At 39.0% G+C, this 26,968-nt stretch overlaps 1 protein-coding gene across 2 annotated transcripts in view; it reads right to left on the bottom strand.

Moving 5' to 3' along the window:
• The window catches only part of LOC131185579 (tumor necrosis factor receptor superfamily member 6-like), a 30,392-nt gene that overhangs the window by 3,050 nt on the left and 374 nt on the right, over window positions 1–26,968 (bottom strand). Inside the window, exons 2-8 of one of the 2 annotated variants that reach the window (XM_058158205.1) lie at window positions 16,738–16,819; window positions 13,427–13,558; window positions 9,484–9,589; window positions 6,242–6,315; window positions 5,194–5,316; window positions 4,150–4,175; window positions 2,771–2,971 (exon numbers count right to left, since the gene is read on the bottom strand). In XM_058158205.1, coding sequence (XP_058014188.1) covers window positions 2,771–2,971; window positions 4,150–4,175; window positions 5,194–5,316; window positions 6,242–6,315; window positions 9,484–9,589; window positions 13,427–13,558; window positions 16,738–16,819 — 744 coding nt within the window. The remainder of the gene's footprint in view (window positions 1–2,770; window positions 2,972–4,149; window positions 4,176–5,193; window positions 5,317–6,241; window positions 6,316–9,483; window positions 9,590–13,426; window positions 13,559–16,737; window positions 16,820–26,968) is intronic. The other variant, XM_058158213.1, reaches the window with a different exon arrangement.

A 26,968-nucleotide genomic window follows, 5' to 3' on the forward strand; every position in this document is an offset into this window, starting at 1 on the left:
AGATTCAACATAGCAAATTGGTTTTTTGAGAGATTAAACAGATAACCAGAGAAACATAGTGAAATTTATTCAATGGATTCCAAAGTGCACCCGACAAATTTTAAGCAACCTTTTCTGTTTCTCAGATTCTACTTAAACCTTAAACTTCAACATAAGATGATTCCATTCTGTTTTTGACACTACTAGAAAAGAGAGAGAGAGAAAGTACAAATCATGTATCACATGCTAAATTGAAAGCAAACAAATGGCATCATAGCAATGAACGTCCAGGCTAACAGGCTGTGGTCTAATTATCTGATATTCTGACATTTTGCCAGCAACTGTGACTAGCATCTTCAGAAGTAAAGTGAGCGCATTCAATTCCTGCGCAGCTGCCTGTGACCTGACAAGAAGTGCACTGCACATCAGATTACTTTGCGTCTGAAAATGCCAGACACAGTTGCTGGCAAAACATCAGGATATCAATTAGATCACAGCCTGTTAGCCTGGAAGCTCATTGCCACTACACTGACAGTGGCTATAAAAGCTGGTGTGAGAAAGCCACATTATAGCTTAGTGTTATTTGTTGACCAGATCTGTAAGTGGGAAACTACTACTGATAAACTTGTTAATTTTTAAGAGGGCTTTTCACCTTCTTTGCTTAATAGAAATTTTAATTATGACTATCTCCCTGGTACCCAGTAAGAAAGTTTGTGCAATATGTTTCTTTATGTAGCTAATCCAAAATAAGATGCAAATTCCATGTTGCAAAAATAAATGCGTCTTTCCAGGTAACCATGGAGGAGAAGAGTGTGAAGCAAGAACGTTCTTCTGAAATGTTTGTATTTTTTCTTGTGAAATAATTGATGGTGTGCAATTAGTTTGCATGCTGTTGGAGAATTCTGAAGGAATCCTTAATGGGAGTTGCAGAAGATGCTGGGGCCAGCGTAAGGCAACACAAAATAATAGTTTTAAAATAGTAACCGTAAAAGAACATTCTATCAGGAATTTTTGGGCAGAAGCATAAGGTTTTCTGCTTTAAGCTGCTTGTACTTTGATTCTAAAAGGAATATACCAATATTTTCTACAAACACTTGGATGCCCAATAAGAACACCACCACAAAACTTTCCTGTCCTCAATGAAATCATAATTGGGAGGGGGAGGTGGTGGTAATCTTTAAAGGCTGCCGTACTTTATAAAGCTCACTTTAAGGGATAGGATGGCAAAAAAGCAGATAATAAAGAGGCAGGTATCAAGTTCAAAAGTGCTTTCTTACATTCTAACTATGTGTCTCAAAATCAGGTTTCTTACACCATCTCTCAGTCCACTTTCATTTTGACTACCTAGAACAACAATGGCCAAGCACTATTGTGGAGGCAAAGGCTTGGGTTAAAGCACAGGGAGGAAAGGAAGGGGGAAAGTTACAAGTCCAAGAACAGTTTTTCCCCCGAAGGCCATCACTCTGTTAAACAAATAATTCCCTCAACACTGTCAAACTATTTTCTAAATCTACACTACTATTAATCTTCTCATCGTTCCCATCACCAATCTCTTTCCACTTATGATTGTATGACTGTAACTTTTGTTGCTTATCATTAAGTGTTAAATTATACCCTATGACCTTCATTTGTACTGTAAATGTTAAATGTTGTACCTTGATGAAGGTATCTTTTCTTTTATGTAGACTGAGAGTGTATGCACCAAGACAAATTCCTTGTGTGTCCAACCACACTTGGCCAATAAAAAATACTATTCTATTCTATTCTATTCTATTCTAGTCTAGTCTAGTCTAGTCTAGTCTAGTCTAGTCTATTTTATTCAAAGTATGAAGGATGCAAATATTGCTACTAATATCACAGTTATCCTAAAGAGAAATATGGAAATTGACTTTGAGGTTTGGTGGCCATTTTGAGGCCAGAATACCTCAGGAAGTACCTCTTCCCATAAAGTTATTCAGGACCTGACAAAACTGATATTAGTCACGATATTGCCACACGCCAGAAAAACTGTTTGGGTTTGGATTTCCTTTTTAGCTAGCAGTCAACATAGCAGATCAAGGCAAGCAGTTAGCGTTTTTTACTGCTTAATGGCTGCCTGTATCCGGTTATCTCCAGTCATGGAAACACAGCAAATTCCTAGTGTGGCAAATGGCTTTGCAAGACAAAAGCATCTAAATCCTTCAACATCTATTGTTAGAACCCTATTATTTAAGCAGGTCCTTTTACTATATGTTACTATATTCCGCCCTCTGCTGTTATTTCAAAGTACTGCAAGTTTCACTTTGTATTTTTAGACGAAACTCTACCTGTTATGTTATAACAATCTTTCTCTAACCTATCTTACATGTTTTTATGGCTGTACAAAACTTCAAGGGGTTGCTTTCCTTCAGTGAATATCTGTGTGAACCATCTTTTTAAATTTCCACTGGCATCTAAAATTAGAAGTAACTAACGATGCTACTTTGCCTTATTTCTAAGGCTTCATCCAGCAGTTTCAATAGCTAAAGAGGTTTATCCATATAAGCTACTTATGCAGAGAAGCTTCTTCAGGCCATCCACCAGAAGACACCACAAAAACAGCACAAACCACTTTGAGGAGAACTGGGCTGTTTCTGTGGCACCTAATGTTTTCTCAAAACAAAGCAGAGTTGCCTCACACAGGCCTAATATATTCATAAAAGGCCCCACTCTAAGTGAACACATACTATTTCAAACTGTTCTGCTATGGGAGAATCCACAGAGCAGTAGTATCTATTAATTACCTAGCAATTTTTTAGTGAAAAATACCTACATCATTCCTTTCACTGGACTGCCCATTTGAGCAAACAACCTCAAGTGATGATGGCACAGATGGCCTATTTGGAAGGACATAATCTTCTTGTTCCCTATTGCCCATCTCCAAATTCTCTCTCTCCGCAGTTTCAGGCAGTCTGTCCTGAGAAGCAACAGTGGCTTCAGTTGTAGAATTAACATTCTCGTTGTTATCAGGTATCTGCAAAACAAAGAAATAACCCTCTTGGTAGGAAATAGTAACTGTATTTTAAAAAAACCCTCTGAATTTCTAGAAATGTTCAAAGGGAGATGCATGTTATTTATTTATTTATTTATTTATTTATTTATTTGTATTTCTATACCGCCCTATCTCCCTAAGGACTCAGGGCGGTGTACAGCCATATAAAAACACACAAATGTACAGAATAAAAACATTCAACTAAAAAACTTATTATAAAGGCCAAATATTTAAAATAAGATATAAATAATAAAACCCAATTTAAAACCCAAGCTAAAATTTAATCATTTAAAAATTTAAAACCCTAGTCCAGTCCTGCGCAAATGAATAGATGTGTCTTAATAATACAATGTTACACATCAAAAATGCCTCTCCATTTAATTTAGTTAAATTCTGTTCCACCTAATTGTTTATCACCTAGGTCAAGCAATGAAGTCCCCATTGTGCTCCTAAGGTCAAAAATTAAGACATGAATTTTGCCATTTGAAATTTCCCCAAACTGCAAAAAAATGGTCTGAATATTTTGGCCCTGCTGACTCGAGTTATGTCAGGTTGTCGCTGAGCACACTTCTTGCAAAGTAGGCTGAAAAGAGCAGTGTCCTGAGGCATCTTATTTGATTTTAAAGTGTCTAAACTAGTAGCCACCTACTAAAAGTCACAGTTCCAAAGTGTAATTGTGTAATATGTGTAGCCAATGATGTATCGTCTTAGGCATTGTGATTCAATAGCTTGGAGATCTGACTTGGTCCCTAACCTGACATCATCCAAGGAATGGACTTGGGCTGGGAACGGTGCACATTTTCTGACCTCAATTCCTAGAGAAATGTAATTGTAAAAGGAGCTAGACAAAACACAAAACAGATGAAAAATATGAGTAATATGGCAATTAAAAGTGTCAGTGGAAATGAAGTGCCCAATTTCTCAAGTCAAATGAATATATCTGCACTACATGTCTGGAAACCATTTCAATCCTAAAATGTTTACCACAAAGAATGTATTGGTAACAATCTGAAGGAAGGACCAAAGTATATTAGCATATGTGCATTTCAAAAGGACAAACTATTTCCCCAAGTCCCTGTTTATTCAGTCTTTTGGCTGGACAGAAGCAAGCTAAGAACACTAGTAATATTCCCTTAAAAATTAAGTACACAAATGCTTACCAAATGGTCTGTGGATTCTTCTTTCCCTGGGGAGAAAAGTATAGGAAAAAAATATATGTTAGTATGCAGCTAGCCCTCACTTAACATTTAGTCATTCAGGAACTGTTTGGTTACAATGGTGCTGAACAAGGGGGATTTATGACAGGTCCTCATAGCTGCAATCGTCACAGCATTCCTCCGATCATGCAGTTGCCATTTGTGATCTTCTCTGCATGTTTCCAACAAGTAAAGTCAGTGGGGAAGCTGGCAGGATGTTGCAAATGGTGATCACATGACTACTGAATACTGCAGCCTGATGGGATTCACCTAATAAAGGTCACTAGGACTACTCTCATAAGTTGGGGTGGGCCCATGATGTTGTGCCTTATGACTGTGTTGCTTAGCAATAGAATTACTGATACCAATTACGGGTACCAATTACTCAACTTACAACAGTTCATTTAGTGACTGTTCAAAGTTACAACAGCACTGAAAAAGTGACATAACAATTTTTTTATACTTATGACCATTGCAGCATCCCCATGGTCATATGATTTACACTTGGTTCATATTTATGATGGTTGCAGTGTCCTGGGGTCAGGCTAATGGGTAAGATGAAATAAGCAATCTTTGTCCCACGGGTGAGGATTCTTTAAAAAAAAAAGGTTTACTTCGTATTAATATATCCATCCTACTAATCCAAGTTTTGAAACAAGCATTTTTAACTTCCATTTTGTAATTCACACAAAAACGCTTCAACCTCATATATCCATAGACCTCCAGCAAATATGCACATTTCTCCAATTGGCTTAGCATGTTGTGTGAATCCAGCTATTATGTCTTATATGCTTATGATTTATAGTTTAGTGCAATCTGATCATCCAGCCAATTGATACTTATTCAACCAACCTTAGTTAAGCAAACTACAGGTAAACACAATGTGCAAATACATCTCACAAATTAGGCACACATTGTTTCCTGCTTTGAGTCTCCCAATTTCTCTGTACTTTGGTTCATTTAGTATTAGCAAATTATTTCATATTTAGCGATTCATCAGGAAATTACCTTTCTTCATTACAGAATTGGATTTTCTCCATTTATATATGATGCAACATATCAAAACCACCACCAAGATAACCAGTGGAACACCAATCCCGATCCCACTTGTAAATGAGGAAGCTGAAGCGTCTAAAAGACAAAATAGGAAGCCTTTAAACAAATTAAAGATAATGAGATTTTTCTACCTATGCACTCATGCCAAGAATGGAGATTAGATTTACATATAATGGTACAGCTATATGAACTCTGCCATTACAGTTTGAAGACTGTTTATGACTAAACATGTTGCATATACCCAATATATTCTTGTTTATTCAGGGAAACATAATTTTGCAAATCATGATTTAGCATAATGAGCGAATTCAGGCAACTGCTTTGGGGAACAAAATTAGCCAAACCTTTACAGAAACTTACAAAATATCCTTGGATATTGAGTTTCATTTCTGGAGTGCAAGACAAAGGAAGAGAATGCATGCCCACATCCATATAGAAGATAATCTGGTGTCCTCCAAATCATTTAATTTACAACTCCCATAACCTTTTGCCACTGCTCATACTAAGGCTGGTTGGGGTTTAATTCCAAAAAGGTATCAGCTTTCTGATTCCCAACAGAGATAAAACAGTACTAATGTATTAATTCTGGGAAGGAAAAATATCCTAGCCATACTCTTTTAATGTACCAGATTAAGGAATCTCTCAGCCTGGTATTTTTACGAAATAGACTGCAGCTAATGTTTGGGTTATGACCCTAATTGGGGCTAGAATTTTCATTGATAAGCAAAGAAGTCCTTAAGTGAAACATTGACCATATTGTTTAATGACAGCAGTCCCAGCTGTTCAGTCATTAGGTGGAGACTTCACAGTTCTCCTGTTTTGCATGAAGTGCTTCACCTTCCCCATGGACAACTAGTAAACAAAATCACTTGAAGCTGGTTTTGCAGCCTTCCCATTGTTTGAATTATAATACAATGCTAAACTGTCATTAAATAAAAATATAGGTAGTCCTTGACTTACGACAATTTGGTCTATGATTGTTTGAAGTTATAATATTAACCTGGATATGGTGGTCCACATTTTGTATCCGTTGTGGCATTGCAGCTTTCAATAATCCCCTGTCCTTTAGGACACCTATAAATTGTTGTTGTTTTTTGAAAAAAAGATAGATTGTTTATTTAAGGAGGCATATCTTCTGAATGAAAAATAACAGAACTGCTTGGGGCTTTTGAAAAGTCTCAATGAGCTCTGGAGTCAAGACATTTTTCTTCTACAATCTAGCATGCAAAAAATATATCAATACTTATACAATTAAGTTTTGTTTAACAAAATGGGATAAATTTTGCAGGCAAGCTTGAGAACCAAAGGGTTGAAATATGCCAAATTTTACAGAAACTGATACAGTTCAAATATTATTTGTTGTTTACAAAAACTTAATTTAACTTATTTTAGGATAAAATTGTATGAAATGATTATGCCCTTTCTAAATCACAGTGAGACTGACTGCTGGAGGTCGAAGAGGAAGTGGAAGTATAATAGATTTGGTGGAATTTTCCACTAAATAATTCAAGAGGCTTGGCCAGCAAAGCTTACCCAACTCGGGATAGAATATTGGTAAAAATTAGGTATGTTCATTAAACGAATTTCGCCCTCCCCAAAATTGCCCAATGGCAAAAATACCATAAATGGAATGATGAAAAGTCACACTGGTCTAACAGGCAGATCAGCTGATTACAGTACTGTTATTTCACCTATTACATCTTTTTATACAAATCAGGAATGGCAATGTTTGAGATCTGGCGCTACAATTCAGTGTCAATATTTTCCAGAAATCTAGTAAATTCATACATGACGTGGGCCCAAATTTTTGAAGTCTATTTTTAAGAATAGGAATGGGGGAAAAGACTCAATGGCAAAATATCCCCACCTCCATCAACTGTGGGCCCCAAATAAATTTTTAGTCTATTTTTAGGACTTGGGGAGAGTAATTTTGTTAAACATCACCCAAATTTGGTCATTTTAACTAAATTTCAGCCACATATTTTCAGAGGGGCCGCCTGCAGCTGAGATTGCCTACCCTGTAAAATGTTGAAACCTAGGGATCACCTGATTTAGATTTATAAAATATATATTTTATAAATATCCAACAAAAATATATATAAGATCTAGAAATGAAGGGGACAGTCTCATGAATCTTTATTAACTTTCCACAACATATGAGTTAAAATATTTCAGAATCCCAGTTCTGATCTCTGAATCTGACTTATTCAATTAAACATTGGGAATTTGAATTTTTCCAAGATTTTAGTTCATTTTCTGTAACAAGATGTGGAGTGGATACAAAACACAGGGATAAAACATTTTTGTGTGGGGAAGGCATAGTCTGAAGTAATAATAATTAGTTGTCACATTATTGATAATAATCAGAAGTCTGGTAGCACCTCTTTTATCTAAGACATTTTTATTAATTGGAAACGATGCCACTAGACTCCTGATTTTTTTGCCATTATAATTTACTAAGGTTCTTCTCTTACAATATTGGGAAATACATGTAAATTATCTGAAACAGTTAAGTTAATCTTCAATTCCTCATAAAAATCAGTAGTGCCCAATGTGGCATCCAAAAGAGCCAATGTGTCTACAGTCACCTCCTTCGATCTCTGCCAAGTTTTTAAATGTTTTATTTATAATTTCAATTTTGTTGAGGGAAAAGCTGACCTGCTTTAAAGAAAAATGTATCATCATCATCATCATCTCCAAAAATATCTCTGGTCTCCAAAGGAATGCCTTAAACTTTCTTAGAAAATAAAAATGGTATCTGCAGGAGTTAAGTGTTTTGTCTGGAAGTGCACCTAACTTATTCTCCATACTCTCATTCTTGTAGCAGGAAATTATCACTTCTGGTAAAACTTGAAATAGACTGCTGACTTAAAGACTGTTTTAAGTCTTTAAAGAAACAAACTGTAATCTTCTCAATCCCTTTTTTGAGATGTTGAGGTGGCATAAAGACAAATATCGTACTCAATACCAGGATGTTTCCAGATAAAATATTTTTGGTGTTTGGTGTTTTGCTATTTGTTTAGTTTCCAAAAAAAAATTAGCAAATGACTTCAGTAAATGAATAAGATTATTTATCAAATACACTGCCCGATTTCCCTACTAATCCTTATTTTTACTGCCTTCTGAACTTATATTTGTCCCTTAAATATACACATACAAAGACTTGTAACAAAACGCTGTAGACTGAAGTAATTCGGTGTGGTGATTAAGCAAGGCAGGAAAGAACAGCACTATTAAAAACAAAACAAAACCAACAAGCACGTAGAAATCAAACAGAATGCAGGAAATTCATGGCAAAAGAATGCAACCCTACTGCGCTGGCACTATGAATTCCGAAGTGTTGGGCCTTGATGACTAGGAATTCTCTAAACTGTAGTCCTCACACATCTAAAGGTGACACTCTCAGAGTGCTACATTAAATCAAGAGTCCCCCACTATTGTTAAATCTGCAGCAAAAGCAGATTTTGTGGAATGTGTCATATGCAAAAGTGAATACTGCAAATAAGATAGCCAATAATCTTTAAATATGCCATTCCTGTCATGTTATCTAGTTCTAACATCACTAGGGCCAATTTTAGAACACTTAACCTAAAAGTTAATAGGCTGAGCTATACAAAAGCTTTAGGAAATAGCACACATTGTACATTTATGACTTAAATGTACAATTTGAAATTCCAAAGCACAGTAGCCTGAGATACAACTTTTAGAATTTTTACAGATGCATCTACTGAAGGTTTTTTTTTTAATGTAGCAGAAGTAGAAATTAAACATGGAGAGTAATCCCATGGTATAAATCAATTAAGCCAACATTTAATTCTGGAATTCTTGGCGTAAAGCTCAAAGGCAGTGGGTTTTGCCCAGAAAAGATTATATACCAATTCCTGCTATATTGCATCATTAAAAGGATATTGGATTTTGGTGTTTTTTTTTTAATAACAACAACTACAACAACCTAAGTTTGAACGTAATTTTTACATGTTATTTTTCATCAACTGTTGGATCAACTGTTTATATTGTTTATGCTGTTCTTTTAAATCTGAGTTGCAAAGATGGCAGTTGTAAACTGCTCAGAATTGGTTTCAATTGGAGGGGCTTATTAGCCCAGCAAAATGAATGAATGGATATGACATAAAAATATCAACTTACCTTAAATGCAATCTATCTATTGCAAGTGTTTATATGTGTGAAACATAGTCTCTATCATAAAAGGGAACTGCACCGTAAGTGTATTACTGTACATACCTCTTGCATTTCACACACTCCTCACAGCCTGGAGGGCAGAAATAGCCATCATTGCACTGACATTCAATCTTCTTCTTGCTGGTGCAAGGTGCTATCATTTTGAAACCTGAAACAGAATTTCCTAACTTTATCAACATGGACAATGTTTTCTTTCTAAAGAAGCAGAAATATACACACTGTTCTTTATCAAACTCTACAGGATACTAAAAATGAAACAAAATAGAAAAGGATAAAGATTATGAACGAATTGCAGGCGTAGCTTTGGGGCAGGGAAAAACGAAGTTTGAGACTGGGAAACTAAGCTGTCAGGTCCCTAAACACAGTCCTTAGCTTAGAATAAAAAATAGAAGAGGCCATTTAGATTAGTAACCTCCCAACCTTTTGGGCACCAGGAACCAGTTCTGTGGAGAGAAGCTTTTCCATAAGCCAGAGGGGGCATGGTTTCACATGCTGACTGCATCCCGCAGATGGGGCTTCACTTGTTTACAGGGCCTGGTTGCTGGCATGCCCTGGACCGTGCCAGTCCATGGACTGGGGGTTGAGGATCCTGCTTTACTTCACCAACTCAGTGCAGGAATTCAAACTAATGTCTAACTTCTGTTTGAATATATCCAAGGAAAGGCAACTAGCTACCTTTCTGGGTGATTGGCTTAATTACAACTTAATTTCAGAAGCCCTGTGCAAACAGATGAATTCAGACCTCAGGCTAACACTATACAACTGTCCACCAGGCAAGGAAGAAAGGGGCAGGGAAGAGAAGCCTATGAAAAATAAAGTTTACTGCCAAGATCAGGTGACTTTGGACAACAAAAAAGTACTCAAACTAATCCTTACTCAGTTTAAACGAAGTAGGAATGTAAAGGTAATGTGGTAAAAAGCTAGCAAAATTCTACGATATATACAGTGGTGGCCAAAATTGTGGAAACCTTTTGGGAAATGTATATTTTTGAGGTTTGATGGCCGCCAACCCACACTGCAGGGAGATGGAACCGACTTGCTGGTTCCGTCCCAGGCGCCTGATGGACCCAGAGCGGTTTCTGATGGAGCTTGGGCCATTTCCTGAGGACCTGGCTCATGGCTCAGCTGAGGAACTGGTCGCCGCCTGGGAAAGGGCGGCGGCGGGGGCCTTAGACCGTGTCGTGCCTTTGCAGCCTCTGACCCGGTGCCTATCTCGACCAGCCCCTTGGTACTCTGAGGAGCTGAGAGAGATGAAGCGCCGGAAAAGACGCCTAGAGAGTATCTAGAGGACCAGCCGTTCTGAATTGGATCGAACACTAGTAAGGTCTTATATTCAGACCTATCTAGTGGCGATAAGAATGGCGAAACGTATTTCGCCGCCCTTATTGCATCGGCAGATAATCGCCCAGCCGCTCTGTTTACGGTGACCCTCTCCCTTCTTGCTCAGGGAGCCAGGGAAGATCCCTTGCAGGGACGTGCTGAAGACTTTGGAAAATATCTGCACGATAAAGTCGCTCAGATTCGGGACGGGCTGGACACAGTTTGGGTAGATCCAAGCGGGATGACGGAGGCAGATCTTGGAGATGTTATCTGGGATGGGTTTGACACTGTGGTTCCTGAGGACATGGACAGGATACTGAGGAGGCTGAATGCAACCACATGTTTATTGGACCCATGTCCCTCCTGGTTGGTGCTAGCCACACAGGAGGTTACACGAGGTTGGCTCCGGGGAATTGTTAATGTTTCTTTGAGGGAGGGTGTCTTCCCTACCTCCCTGAAAGAGGTGGTGGTGAGGCCCCTCCTCAAGAAGCCTTCCCTGGACCCAACTGTTTTAGCAAATTATCGTCCGGTCTCCAACCTTCGCTTTGTGGCAAAGGTTGTTGAGAGTGTGGTGGCACATCAGCTTCCTCGGTACCTGGATGAAACTGTCTATCTAGACCCGTGCCACTCCAGTTTCCGGCCTGGGTACAGCACAGAGACGGCGTTGGTCACGCTGGTTGATGATCTCTGGAGGGCCCGGAACAGGGGTTGTTCCTCTGCCCTGGTACTATTAGATCTCTCAGCGGCTTTTGATACCATCGACCATGGTATCTTGCTGCGACGGCTGGAGGGGTTAGCAGTGGGGGGCACCGTTTTTCGGTGGTTCTCCTCCTTCCTCTCCAACCGATCACAGACGGTGTTGGCGGGGGGGTGCAGAGATCGACCGCGAGGCGCCTCTTATGTGGGGTGCCACAGGGGTCGGTTCTCTCGCCCCTCTTGTTCAACATCTATATGAAGCCGCTGGGTGAGATAATCCATGGTTTTGGGGTGAGGTGTCATCTGTACGCTGATGACACGCAGCTGTACATGTCCACCCCAAACCACCCCAGCGAAGCCGTTGAAGTGTTGTCCCGGTGCCTGGAGGCCGTACGGGTCTGGATGGGGAAAAACAGGCTCCAGCTCAACCCAGCCAAGACCGAGTGGCTGTGGATGCCGGCATCCTGCTACAATCAGCTAAGGCCATCGCTGACTGTGGGGGGGGCGAGTCTTTGGCCCCCAGGGAGAAGGTTCGTAATCTAGGCATCCTTCTGGATGCACGGCTGTCGTTAAAAGAACATATGACAGCCGTCGCCAGAGGAGCTTTTTATCAGGTTCGCCTGATACGCCAGTTACGTCCCTTCTTGGACCGGGATTCCCTATGCAGTCACTCACGCCCTCGTCACTTCCCGCCTGGATTACTGCAACGCTCTCTACATGGGGCTCCCCTTGAAGAGTACCCGGAGACTTCAACTGGTCCAGAATGCAGCCGCGCGGGTGATTGAGGGAGCGGCTCGAAGCTCGCATATAACACCTATCCTGCGCAGGCTGCACTGGCTTCCGGTTGTCTTCCGGGTGCAATTCAAGGTGTTGGTTATCACCTTTAAAGCGCTCCATGGCTTAGGACCAGGTTACTTACGGGACCGCCTGCTGCTACCGGTGGCCTCCCATCGACCAGTGCACTCCCACAGAGAGGGTTTCCTCAGGGTGCCGTCGGCCAGACAATGTAGACTGGCGACCCCCAGGGGGAGGGCCTTCTCAGTGGGAGCTCCAGCCCTCTGGAATGAGCTACCCCCCAAGGATACACCAACTCCCTGACCTTCGGGCCTTCCGGCGTGAGTTGAAGACTCTTTTTTCATCGTGCAGGACTGGCCTAATAGTTTTTTAATGGGGTTTTTTAAATAGTTTTTAGAATTCTCAGCCTATTTAAATTAATCTTTTAAATTTGTTTTTAATTTTTATATTTGTTGTTCTTAGTTGGCTGTAAACTGCCCTGAGTCCTTCGGGAGAAGGGCGGTATAGAAATTGAATCAATCAATCAATCAATCAATCAATCAATCAATCAATAAATAATACCACTTTTTTTGGGAGTTTCAAGATAATCTTATTCCACTACTGGAATGGGAATAGCCCAGACCTTAACCCAATTGAAAATCTATGGAGCCGAGTAAAGAAACTTGATAGTCAGAAGCGACCCAGCAATAAAACCCAGTTAAAAGAAGCACTCATTCAATCTTGGTTTCACGTTATAACAGCTGCAGAACTAAAAGACTTGGTTGACATTGTAAGGCCATAATTCATGCTAAAGGTTATCCAACTAAGTATTAACTGACGTGATAATTTTTATACATCTTGTTTTTTCTATGGTGACAATTTTTGTATATTTGGTTTTTTCTACATTTCAGTTTTCTTCTTTATGCTGTAACTGCTATTCTAATAGCTAATCCTTCATTAAAATTATTGCATTACATTCTTGATTAAATTATCTTTCCATTGATATATAATTTTATGGTACCACTCCAAAAAAAAAGGTGATGTTATTAGCTAGTTTTAGAAAATACACTTTTCCCAAAAGGTTTCCACAATTTTGGCCACTACTATAACATGCTATAAGATTATGGCAGAATCTTATAAAATCTGATGCTGACAGGTAGCGCAATTCAGGAATAGTGTCCAAAATATAGCATACCAGATTTGCACTCAATACATGGTAAGCAGTGCTCTAAACGATTGTCATATGCAGTATAATTTTCTCCATCTATACAGGCTTCACACGTTCCCAGTGTATGTGGGATAGTACAGAATTCTTCAACGTGGGTACCTATGATACGGGATAGCAAATGAAAGTTAGTATTTGAATATATGTAGTTATACACTTTTGGCTTGTGCATGTCATATGCTTATACCACCAACTGTTTTCCAATTGCATGTTACAAGTCTGTCAACTAATGAAGAACTTTCACACTGGAACCATGGGACTTATATCTGAACTAATATGGATTAATTACTGATTGATAAATTACTTCGTATTTAAACGCTGCATTGTTCTGCTGTTTAAGTCTTGTGTAATTAAGCTGCCAAGCAGAGCTAATGAAATCATTTACATTTGTGGTCACAATCATCCAACAATTATCACCTGAAGTGCAAAAGCATATAAAATACAGGTTTCTTTCTGTTTCCTATTAGAGATGATCACAACTGAACACAGCAAATGACTTTTCATCCCCCAAATAATGTTTTGCTTGAATCAGGATATCCACAAAGTTTCTTACAACAATTATACTGCCACTGTTGGCAGAAGAAGTAGGGCATGATGAGAACACCCCTAAATAGTAAAAATGAGCACTCCAAATTAAGTTTTATAAACATGTATTAAAAATGAATTAACAAAATCCATTTTATTATTCTTGCATGAGATATATGAGATTTTCACCCAGGGACATCAAAATCTCACTAGATTTGCTTTTTAAGAAATCTTTAACTACTATGCCCATTGCTGATTCTGGTTCCTGATTCTGGGACACATTGGAATTCAACCATACAAGCAATCGGAAACAAACTATATATATATCTTGATGTCTTCACTACAGGACATCACAAAGTCTTACTGGAAGCACAGTGATGACTATTATCCACCCCCTATAAAAGTGATGGGCTGACCAGGTACCAATACTAAGCTTTGGGCATGTATTTTTGCTAGATGCTGTTGCACAGTCAAGCTTACAAAATCACTCAGAGGAAGCAAAGAATTAATCATCCTGTCAGTCAGCAAGGATGTTTTTGCAAATTGGAGTACATTTGATCGGTACTAGGATTTTTTAAAGCCAGTATTCTATAGCAGCCCCAAGCTTTCTCAACCTTTCTGGCTACATGGACTGGTGGTGGAGGGAAGGGGTGGGGAAGGTTTCACATGCACAACCTAGATCCTGCACATGTGCAAATAAAGCTTTGCACACTCGCCTGCTGCTTGCATGGCCCAGTTCCCAACACCCCTGTTCTATAGTGATTCAACTGCCTAAAATGATTCGGTGGATTATCCATAAAGCCTTTGAGATTTTAGGCTGTGAAACATTGATACGATGTAAGAAATTGCCTTACAGAGCTTAAAAGGCTAAGGGGTGGGAAGAAAGACTCTCTTCTTTGGAGAAAAAGTGGGATAAAATGAAGTAGTTGGAAAAAAATGCAGAAGTCTATGTGACTTCCAGTACCTTCTATCTCTTTTAAAATGTATCAAGTTTTGTCAAAGGAACTACTTCTGGCAAACTGCCACCCTAGTTATTTTATTGAGGAAGCACAACCATTTTCAGATTACACAACAGGAAAACGGATACTGTAAACAACAAGATCATGGTGGAGAGAACATTTTTCAAGACATGGTATATGGACTTTGTTAAGAGAAGAAAATTCCATTCAAATTTCATAGTTGTTGTACCTCAAACAATTGGGGGCATAAATGGTCAAAAAGGAAATAAAAATGGCCAGGTCAGGCTGTGTATATTTTCATTAACGGCACAAGGACTAGATTTCTTAGTTTGAAAATAAAATCAATTGTAGAAGGGATGTAAATAAAACTTACACCCTCCATTGTTTGACACAATTTCCCTTCAGCTTGCTTTTCATTCCAGAATTAATTCTAGGCTTCAGACCAGAGTACATGGATGCCCATCTCCCTATTCTTTAATTGCTCCTTAAAATGATTACCCATTTTTTTTAAAGAACAAGTGACAACACTTGGTGACCTTGGACAATTTTTAAGGCAAAAAAAGAAGAAGAAGTAGCAGCAGTAGCTAAACAGGATCAGACTAGGTTAGAACTTGAATGAGAATACACTAGAACCTTACGACTAAATGCTAGGCTTGAAAGTCAAAGAACATTTCAGGAAGTGGTAATGGCAAATGATTTCCATATTATTGCAAAGAAAACATTAATACATCCATGTAATACCCATCCAGAATGTTCTATTCGGGGGAACCTCTTTCTTTAATATGTCACATGGCAAAATAGAACTACACTTATTAGAATTCATAGCTGGCTGGAAATATTGGACACTGCAAACCAACAAATACAGGTGTCAACGTTCCAGAAAACCCCTCCTGCAGAAAAGACTCCGAAGCAAACATCTTTCAAAGTTCTTTTACTAGCATAGGTAATCTGGCACAGTTGGATGAAATCCGAATCTGGGGATCCGGGTTTCTCCCTCAGTAATACAAACTCCAAAATCCCTACCCTCATGACCCCTCTGCCAATCACATGCGCCAATCTCCAACCGTCCCGTCTTGAGACATCACTCTGGCCACTCCTTCTCCATATGTAGGCTCAGCCTGACCTTGACCGGCAGAAAGAATATTATTATGTCTAATAGCCCCTTGTACCACCACCCCCTTCTCCTACTTTCCCACACAGGAGAAAGTGGCAGTGTGTGGAAGCCTTCAGCGTAGTATGGCTTCCAAAGCTGACAACAGATAGTCCTCGATTTACAACAGTTTGTTTAGTGACCTTTCAAAGTTACAATGACACTGAAAAGAGTGACTTATGACCATTTTTCACACTTATGACCTTTATAGCATCCCCATGATCATGTGATCAAAATTCAGATACTTGGCAACTGGATCATATTTATGACCAGGGTCAAGTGATCCCCTTTTGCGACCTCTGACAAGCAAAGTCAACGGGGAAGCCAAATTCACTTAAAAACCAAGTTACTAACTTAACAACTGCAGTGATTCATTTAACAACTGAAACAAGAAAAAAATTAACTGAGGCATAAAATGGGGCAAAAGTCACTTAACAACAGTAGTTTTGGGTTCAATTATGGTCATAAATCAAGGACTAACTGTATAGAATAGCCTAAAATGAGAAAGGTTTTCTTAGATTCAAAGACACCATCTCCTATTGACACTAATTTTTTTACAGTAGCTTCTGTGTTCTTTCAAAAAAGACAGCCCCAATTTCTTTCACTGGAATATAAAATCATACTATCATCTTATTATGAGAACTTACCTGCAGGACAGAGTTTGCAACAAATCCCAGAATATGGGAATTCTCCAGGCTCGCAGTGGGCCCACAGTGGTGGAGATTCAACCTGGGGGTTTGGAAAGGGAGAGGTTTCTTCTAAACATTGCACTTTTCCAGTAATATTATCTTGTCTTAATCAGAGATGCACGAACCTGCATAGTCAAACCATTGTTCTGCAAAGCTGTCAAGACAAACTAAATTCAAATTCAATCATCAAAAGAAAATAAAATTTGATCTTTGTATGTGTGTGTCAGTGGTGGGTTGATTCTGGTTCTGTCCAGTTCTATAGAACCGGTAATAAAAGTGGCAGGAGGCTCCGTCCACCTACCTGGACGTCACAATTGATAATCGGTGCAGAAGCATGTGAACCGGTCGTAAAGATAAGTAGAACCCACCCCTGGGGTGTGTGTGTGCACGTGAGCGGGAGAATAATAGATATTATATATTCCTTCTCATGGAATGAATATAACATGCCAGGGTGGATAAAAATAGATTTAAATTTTTTTTAAAAAATCTGATTTTTTAAATTTAAATCTGATTTTTTTTAATTTAAATCTGACTTTTTTGATTTTTATCAAATTTACTTTAATAAAATGCTTTTGGAGTAAAAATCTATCTAAAGAGTTTTCTATTTAAGATACATAAATTAATTTACCGTATTTTTCGGTGTATAAGACGCACCTTAATTTGGGGGGAGGAAAACAAGAAAACAAGAATTCTGCCTGTGCCTACCAGCATCAGGATCAGCGGCATCCTCACTTCCATTCAGACTTTGATAACGGGTAGCACAGATCTTTTTATAGAGTGATAGGATTTGTTTAAAACAAATCCTATCACTTTATTTAACTGGACTGGGTAGGGTGTGGTGGGGGATGCCCAAACTTCTGCGCCTAAGAAAATCACACGCGCATGACTGCCACCGTTCAAGCAGCACCTCTCCCTCCTTAAAGGACCTGTGGGAAAAGTGCAAGGAGAGCCCCGTTTCTCAATCGGATGGGTGGCTTTTCACGAACCAAAGTCTGCCGGTTACCACCTGGGAAGCAGCTAACAGTTTGGAGCCGTTACAGCCGAGGCAGGAGCATTCTTACAGAACCACTATGCGGTTTACAACTAAATTGCAGCTGGCGCATTTCGCGCCCTTAGAGCCCAGACAGGAGCACTCTTAAAGAGCCAGTCTGCCTGTTTATAGCTGAGACAGAAGCTGGTATATTAGGTGCTATTGGAGCCACAGCAGAAGTGCTCCCTACGAGCTGATCTGCTCGTCTATACCTAGAGAGCAGCAGGCCGTCAGCGCCATTCTAAACACGAAAGGAGCCCGTTACCACTTGAACAGGGGCTGGCGTGTTAGGCGCCATTATAGCCAGGGCTGCAGGCTCCCTCCGAGCCAGACTACCTGAATTGCATGAAAAGCGTCTAGCGACTTACTACGCCGTTGCAGCTGCAGCAGAATAGCTCCTTCTGAGCCAGTCTGTCCGATATCACAGCAGCGGCTGCACATCAGACGCCATCATAGCCTCGGCTTTACAGCTCCCTTTAAGCCAAGTTTTTTGAGGATGGGGCACACGGTGCCAGCACTCGGCTTTAAGCCTAGAGCGAAAAGCCCTTTCGAGCAGGGGAACATTCAGCTGCAGGATATAACCATTTATGCAGGAACGCCTTTGTGCCAGGTCAACCTGCCTTGTAATACGGAATTTCTTGAGCTCAAAAAGGAGAACAATTTTCCAACTTTATGTGCCGTCACAGGGTGAATCGTGGAGGGGAAGAGAAGAACTCTCTCCAAAGTTCCTCACGGCAGAGGCGGCATTGCAAGTGGGAACCCAGCTTACCCGCTGGGAGCGCAGCCCTGGCTGCTGTTTCTGCCTCTTCTCCAATCCCTCGAGGTACCGGTAGCTGCAGATCGGACTTCCCCCCCCCTTCCTCCATCTTCTCCTTCAGGAGGAGCCTCGCAGCGTGACCGAGGCTGAGGAGGGGCAGGATAGTAGCTGTGTGGATCCCCCGGCACCGCGCACGTCCCCTGTGCTGCAGTGATGAAGCGCTTTGCCAAGGAAAGCAGAGTCTCTCGGCCTGGTGGGAAGTGAGATCTGGCATCGCAGGCATGGGAGACTGCGACAGCCAGACAAGCCCATTCTCTCTTGGCTGCTTGGAGAAAACAGCAGGAAAGTGGAGGAGGAGGAAGAAGAAGATAGGAAGCCGTGAAACGGGGCTGAGGGAAGGGAGGGAATGGATAATTCAAGGGTGGGGGCTGGCAGGTGGGCGGGGCTACATTCAGCGTATAAGACGCACCCAGATTTTCACCCTCTTTTGGGGGGGTAAAAAGGTGCATCTTATATGCCGAAAAATATGGCAGTTTATTCAGCATGAAATGGAGCTTAGTTATGTAGCATGAGGCTGCATATTCTGCAACATTGGGACTGTCCGTAAGTCAACAGCAGGTCAGAGGAGTAGCACAGATAACAGTTGCTCTCCAAAAATAATGATTTAAATCAATTTGATTTAAATCAAGCCTTTTTACTAGTGATTTAAATCAAATTGAATCAAATAGATTCAAATCCACCCTGTAACATGCTATAAGTAACTTGTCCATGTCACAGGCTCAGAATAAAATACAATTTCCTTCACTTTCCTCCTGACCTATCTCTGTTAAGGTCTTCTTCCTCACTCTCTACAATTCTCTGCCCCACAGTGGCCAACTAGATGTTTTGGGGAATTTCACGCACATGAACTGGAGTGCAAATAGCCACCTTCCACCACTGCTTCCTAGCATCTAATATTTAAGGAATACTCCCTGTGGAGTCTTATGCCAGTAAAGAAAGAGTAGAAAGTCTGCAATTCAAGCAACTTTTGAGACATCAGGAGTTTTTCATAGCTGTTAAGATGAAACAAAAGGAACGCCAAAAGCCATTTCACAAATCAGAACTCTTTCAAAGCTTGAAAAATAACTATTAAAAACCATAATGGCTATATTACTTGATGAGGAAAACTTTTTTCCCCCGGAACTCAGGTGCCAGCTATTTTTGTCTCTGAACACTAGGGTAACCTGACACCAATACCTACAATTGGATAAAACAGCAAGTGAACAATATTCATCTTGAAACTGGTCCTAATGTAGGCCCTACGGTTGGAAAAAAAAACTAGCCTAAGCTAATATTTGGACTTTCTTCTCTCTTTCTATCTCCTGCTTTTTATAGCATTTTGTCTGACAAGTAGTGCAGAACTTAAAATTTGGCTTGAATATCTGTGGGATTTTAATTGGTCCCTAATGAAGATGTTACTCAAATTCAACCAATAATAATTCAGCCAAGATCTAAGAAATTATCTACCTATATACTACTAAAATTCTATCTTTTTGTCTGTTGGTAACCTTCAATTAGCCCAAACGGTGGTGCATCATTGTGCAAAGTATTTTGAATCAAGGTACCTCAATTCTGTTAAGTTAAAGCTGGGGTCCCCAAACGTGGCAATTTTAAGACTTGTGGACTTCAACTTCCAGAATTCTTCAGCCAGCATAGCTGGCTGGAGAATTCTGGGAATTGAAGTCCACAAGTCTTAAAGCTGCCAAGTTTGAAGACCTCTGAGTTAAAGGATATGTATAAAATCTGGGGCTCATTACTTCTGTGTAATTGAAATTTCAACGATCTTCACACCAGTTGTACCTACTTGCAGCATCACCTCAGTCATGTGACTGAAAGTTCCAATACTCTCTGCCAGTTTTCCAAAAACAAAATCAATGGGGAAGTTGGAAGTTGCTCATGCTCCTACTTGCCTGTTCATGGACATTTGGTTTCTCTGTTTAAGTAAGGAAATATCTCTGAAAGGATGATCCAGCACCTCATGGTTCTAGTTAGCAAAGTAAAGTTGGAACTCTCAAATTGCTTACACAAGAAAGGATCCAGATAACTTTTAAAGCAGGGGTCTCCAACCTTGGTCCCTCTAAGACTTGTGGACTTCAACTCCCAGAGCAAAGCTGGCTGAGGGACTCTGGGAGTTGAAGTCCACAAGTCTTAAAGGACCAAGGCTGGAGAGCCCTGTTTTAAAGTACAACACCTAACTTTAAATATATGGCAACAGATGGAAACTGGAATGAATCATAGAATCAAGTAAAATAGGGCTGGCAGTTCAAATCCAGTGAATAAAGAGATGTGGCCAATTTCTATTTGTAAAGGAACATTACATGGTGATAGTATAATGCCAGTCAAAGCAGACATTACTGAAATAAGTCAGTGGAGCATATTTCCCTATAATGCATCAGAACCTGAAATGTATAAAAATCATAAAGCAGTTGGAGATCATTATTTTAATTAAGAAAAGCTGAGAGAAAATAAAACCTTATATTTCCTTCATAAGCAACAGAATGTGTGGTGGAACTACTAGATTCACTGAATACTCTGAAAGAAAGAAAGAGATATTGTATGGTAATAAAAAAAATTCTGTTCTATTCTTATTCTCCACATAAAGTCTCTTGAAATCAAAATAAAATGGTGCAGTATGTCAGAGAGAAAAGGTTCCATTAGCTTGCTAAATCACTTTTCTATTCTTTAGAATTTTTTTCCTTGGGTTAAAAATGCAAATTTTAAATTAGCAGATAACTGAATTGCATTTTCAAGACACCCTTTTCTCTTTCTTGATGTTGGCAGTTTATGAATTTTTTTCATAAAGCACAAAATCAGGACTCTGTTATTTATTTATTGCATTTATATGGAGGTCCTCTTACTGAGAAGGATCTTAGTATTTAAAAACTGAAGAGTAGCACGACAACTGGCTGCTGGACAATTATTATAAAATAATTTAAACATTATTTTAATATTTGTCATTCATGTTTCATTTTGTCCCCCCTTTCGTATCCTTTCTGTAATGATTCTATTCCACCATTTCTGTGATATTAGTGTAACTTTTGTCCCGTGGCGAGTAGATTTCATATTTCAAGTGTTGTCTATTTCACTTTATTGTTTTGTCATATAAAGTTTATGGATCCTTTGTATACATTTAATAAATGAAAAGCTTTGCATTCCTGCATTAACCTACCATGATAAGCAAATATAGCCAGTGAGTCTGATTTTCAATCTCAGCTTTTTCAAACAGAAATTATTTATTGTGTGTATATGTGTGTAGGTTCATTTCCTTCTTGTGCCAACATTTCTGTCTCTGCCATCTCAAGCCTTTTCTCAGCTTGTGCATCAGGCAAATTAATGAACTCATAGAAAACCAATAGAAAATTTTACAGCCTTTCGTTCCCAGATAAGGACACCACAGGTAGTCCTTGACTTACAACAGTTCGATTAGTGACTGTTCAGTTACAATGGCATTGAAAAAAGTGACTTATGACCATTTTTCACACTTATGACTATTGCAGCATCTCCATGGTCATGTGATTTTCATTTGGATGCTTGACAATTGGTTCATATTTATGACGGTTGCAGTGTCCCAAGGTCATGTGATCACCTTTTTGCAACCTTCTGACCAGCAAAGTCAATTTAACTTAATTAACCGTGTTAATAACCATGTTATTAATTTAACAACTGCAGTGATTCACTTAACAAATGTGGCAAAAAAGTCATAAAGTGGAACAAAACTCACTTAATAAATTTCTCACTTAGCGACATAAATTTTGGGCTCAATTGTGGTCGTAAGTCGAGGACTACCTGTACTGCTATTCTAGCTTCCTAAATTCTTTTGAGATCTCTTCAAATGAGGGATGGCACCTCTCTGCCTTATCTATCACCGGATCTGTCTCTTAGCCATGAAACCCATAACAAAGAAGCATCTCATATTTGGAAAACTGCAAATAATAAACAAGCATTCAATTACACTGGTTTTGTTCATAAGGCAAAAATCACTATATTGGAAAATGTGAAGTTTAGCTAATAATTAATATGAATGGCCTATAACCCCACCTTAATTCTAGGGTGGTGGAGGGTGGTTGTTTTTTTTTGAAAAAAAGTTAGGTATTTATATTATTTAGTTCATATTTGTCACAGGAATTTAATATGATCCAGGCTGAATCAAAGATTCAGACAAAGGTGATTTCAGGCATCAGATTAATGTTTATGGAGCTGGTGTGTGTGTGTGTGTGTGTGTGTGTGTGTTATTCCTACAGTTGTTCTAGCCTGGGCTATCTCTGTGTTGTATGTTTTTAATGTTTTTATTGATCTTGAATTGTGGATATCACCAGAATTTACAGTATAGTAACAACAACACCTGCCTAACCTTGGGCCCTTGGGAACAACTCAAAAATGTATAAAAATGCCAAATCTAGTCTAAACATCTGGCTAACTATGTGACCAATCATAATCCTTAATACAAATGGATAAAACCTTGGCACAGGACACATTAGATTTAATTGTGATTAAAAAGAAGAAAGTGTGGAGAATCAATGTGGCAATACCAGGGGATAGTAGAATAGATGACGAAGTGGGGAACATCACAAAGGATTAAAGTCCAAAGATCAAAATTGAAAGTTTATGGCATAAATTGGCAATGGTGGTTATTAACACACTGCCATGCCCAAAAGCCTTAAATGGCACTTAGAAAATCTGCATATTGAAAATATTTCTGTCAATTACAAAAGGCCACACTACTTGGATCTGCACATATATCACACCAATACATTATATTCCCTACCAGGGTGGATTTGATTTAAATCAAGTCTGTTTAAATCACGATTTAAATCACTAGTAAAAAGGCTTGATTTAAATCGTAATTTTTAAACAGCAAACTATCATCTCTGTCCCACAGCGGCTCCTCCTCTGACCCGCTGTTGACTCAGCGACAGTCCCATTCACTTTAATGGAATGGCTGGTGATGCAGCAGTGACACAAAGCGAGGGACGTGGCAAGCAGTAGGTGAGTGGATGCCCGCTAACAGGTGCTGCCACGATGGATCTGAAATGATAGGTATTCTTGAAATGTAAGGATTCATTCTTGCTGGTAGTTAGAATCTTTAATATTATTATATGCAAACAAAATGAAGGTTTTCTATTTAGCTTGCAGAGCTTGGATTCATTGAATGGGTTTACCAAAAATGTAAATATTGCAGAATATACAGCCTCATGCTACATAATTAAGCTCCATTTCATGCTGAATAAACTAAATTATTAATGTATCTTAAATAGAAAACTATCTTTACATAGAATTTTACTCCCAAAGCATTTTATTAAAATATAAATTTGATAAAAAATAAAAAAAAATCTGATTTAAATTTTAAAAATCTGGGGTTTTTTGTTGTTTTTTTAAAAAATCATCGATTTTTATCGACCCTGTTCCCTACCTTATATGGGAAGAAATGAATGTGAATGAAGGCCAACGCTACCTATAAATAACCAATAGCTGTGATTTCACAGGTTGTGTATATAATAATTTGTAATATGCATGTTGGCAAGGATTTCTAACTATCAATTAGTTAATAATAGTTGTAATGGAGTGGTGGTACACCACATAAATGCTTCCCACTGAACTTCACTATAGAACTTTTACATTTTATGCATATACAAAAATTCTCCCACTCCTGATCATGGTCTCTATCACTCTCCACTTTTAAACAAAAAACAAAAAAAACTTTGCAGAGTAGCCTCTGACTTCCACCATGTTGAATTAGCTCACAGAATTAGCAAAATATAAAACAGAACTATATTCGTACTTGGGAGGACTATGAGCACAGTTAGGTAAACATTCCAGTAGAGTAGCAGAACCTGCCTTTGAACTCTGAAACTAGTAGAGGAAACATATACATGCTATTTAAACTCAGCCATGTTTAACAGTGCTAAAAATTCAGACTTGATGAGGAGCTCTTAGGAAAATGAAATTTTGATTTGCCTTAATAAAATTCCCAATTTTTTTCATCTGTGCAATGTTTTCAGAATTTAGTTTCCCCTTTTCCCATATGAGAGTATAGAGTAGTTTGCTTTTTAGAAGCATGCCCCTCAAATTGGAAGATTAATTTTATCATAGCATGAGAAGATGGGAATCTGTTGACAAGTCTTCTTAACCATAGGAATGCAAATGGTAGTTATCTAGTGCAAAAAATGAAGATTTCGGCACTGTAGATACAAAACACATTTGTGCTTTTTGCCTATCAAACAACTGCCTCATTCTATGTAATGACTGTATTCCCCCCTTCCCCAGGGGAACAGCCTTTATGCATTCTCAGAAGTCCAAGGCAGAATCTTATCAGGATTGAGCCTAATCCAATCAAGTCCACTGCATTCTATTTTAAACTTACACTCAATTTTGATTGTTCTTTAACATCAAAATATTTTTCCTTGTTCTTTTTTTCAAAATCCCAAATCCTTTCTAATTTTTACTGAATTTTTTTACAGAATAAAAACAATACAAATTTAAAGAAAAAAACAAAGTGATAATTAAGAAAGAACAGGGACAGAAAAGAAGAAAAAAGAAAAGGTGAATAAAAGATATAAAGGAGCAACTTCCAATCTTCTTTACAGCAGTTATAAATGTATTTGTTTTATCCCCTCAGGATCATGCTTCTCTTCTTTCCATATTCCAGCTTTTCTAATAATCAAACTCATAAATAAAAAACCAAATGATTTGTTTTCAGCAAAAAGTTCAAAAAGGGTCAAAATTCAGAAGAGAAGTCAATATTTTGTCTAAGCTTTTTGGATATATTTTGTTAAAAGTATTGCCGAGTTATAAACACTGATTTACAAGAAACATGAATCATTTCCCTCATGTATTTCCTTATTACTTCCATGGGTGTTCCTTCACTCTCCATATGCACAATGCCAGTTTACTCTTGTGCTTTAGCTATTCTCTGATAACTGTAGCTCTAAAATATTTGGAGGGCACCAGGTTGGGGAAACTAAAGAGCTGGATTAGAAGCGCAGCACTTTCCATTTTATTTTTTATCAAAGTTTTATTAGCATGGAATAGATACTTAAAATGCCCAGTTCACACAACATGCTATCCATCAAAAAGTGGTTTGCTTTGTGTGTTGTATAAATTCAGCCAACTGGAATGTATTAAATAAATCAGTTACATAAACCAGATCATATCTCTGGGGAGCATCTCTTTGGAGAGAATAATCTGTGGAATGGACTGAAATGTCTTAAACCCAAGATGTCCTTTTACCTCACAAGTCACAGATAACAGTAAGTATTTACAGTACAGCTAGTCCTCAATTTACAGCAGTTCATTTAGTGACCATTCAAAGTCACAACGGATCTGAAAAAACTGACACCATTTTTCACACTTACGACCTTTGTAGCATCCCCATGACGTGATCAGTTGGCTTGGCAACTGGTTCCTACTTATAACCGCTGCTGTGTCCCTCGGGAAAAGGAAAGTCAATGGGGAAAGCCCATCCACTTAACAACCAGGTTACTAACTTACGAATTACAGCAATTCACTTAAAAACAACAAAGGAAGGTCGTAAAACAGGGCAAAACTCACGCCAGAAATGTCTCACTTAACAACAGAAATTATGGGCTCTAAAATGGTTGTAAATCGAGGACTACATGTACAGATGTAAGCCACTTAAAAAAAACATGGCTGGAGGAAAACTTTTGAGTTTCAGAAACCGGTTAGGAAAAGGTTTCATCCCACTGCAGCCATCCTGAAACAGAGGACCAAAAAACAACCTGCAAAACCTGTTAAAACCAGAAACGGGGCTAGGACACGCCCCTCGAGCTCCCTCTCAATATATATATATATTATATTTTAATCTAGCTGTTTTAATCTCGTCCATTTTGCGGTCTGCGAAGTGACATAATGTAACCGGCAGCTAAACTGTTACCTACGGAAGAGCAAAATAAATAAATAAATAAAATCTGGAATCGGCCCACTGGCCTGCCGATTTCACACAACTCCTTGAACTTTCTTTCTAACTGCGACCGCAAAAAAAGAGAGAGAGAGAACAGAGAAAGAGAGAGGGAGGGAGGAAGGAAGGAAGGAAGGAAGGAAAGAAGGGGAAAAAAACAAGTAAAAAGCCCTGCAAAGTTGACACTGCGACGTTCCAAAGGTTGCAATCCAGGAGAGAGATAGAGAGAAAGCCTCTCGCCCTCTTTTTCTCTGGCAGCCCTTCTCTACCTTGGGGGTTTTCAGGATTTTGGGGGGGGGAATGAGGGTGTGTGTTGTGTGTGTGAAGGATTGCAACTTTTGGCGGACTTTCCTCTTCTCCTTTCCCTTCCGCCACTCCGCGGCACAACCCGGCCGCTTCTGCAAGCGCCGGCGGAATCAATGAACCTGGCCGCCCGTTCCTTAGGAAT

Source organism: Ahaetulla prasina, chromosome 1 (assembly GCF_028640845.1).
Source record: "Ahaetulla prasina isolate Xishuangbanna chromosome 1, ASM2864084v1, whole genome shotgun sequence".
Lineage (NCBI taxonomy): Eukaryota > Metazoa > Chordata > Lepidosauria > Squamata > Colubridae > Ahaetulla > Ahaetulla prasina.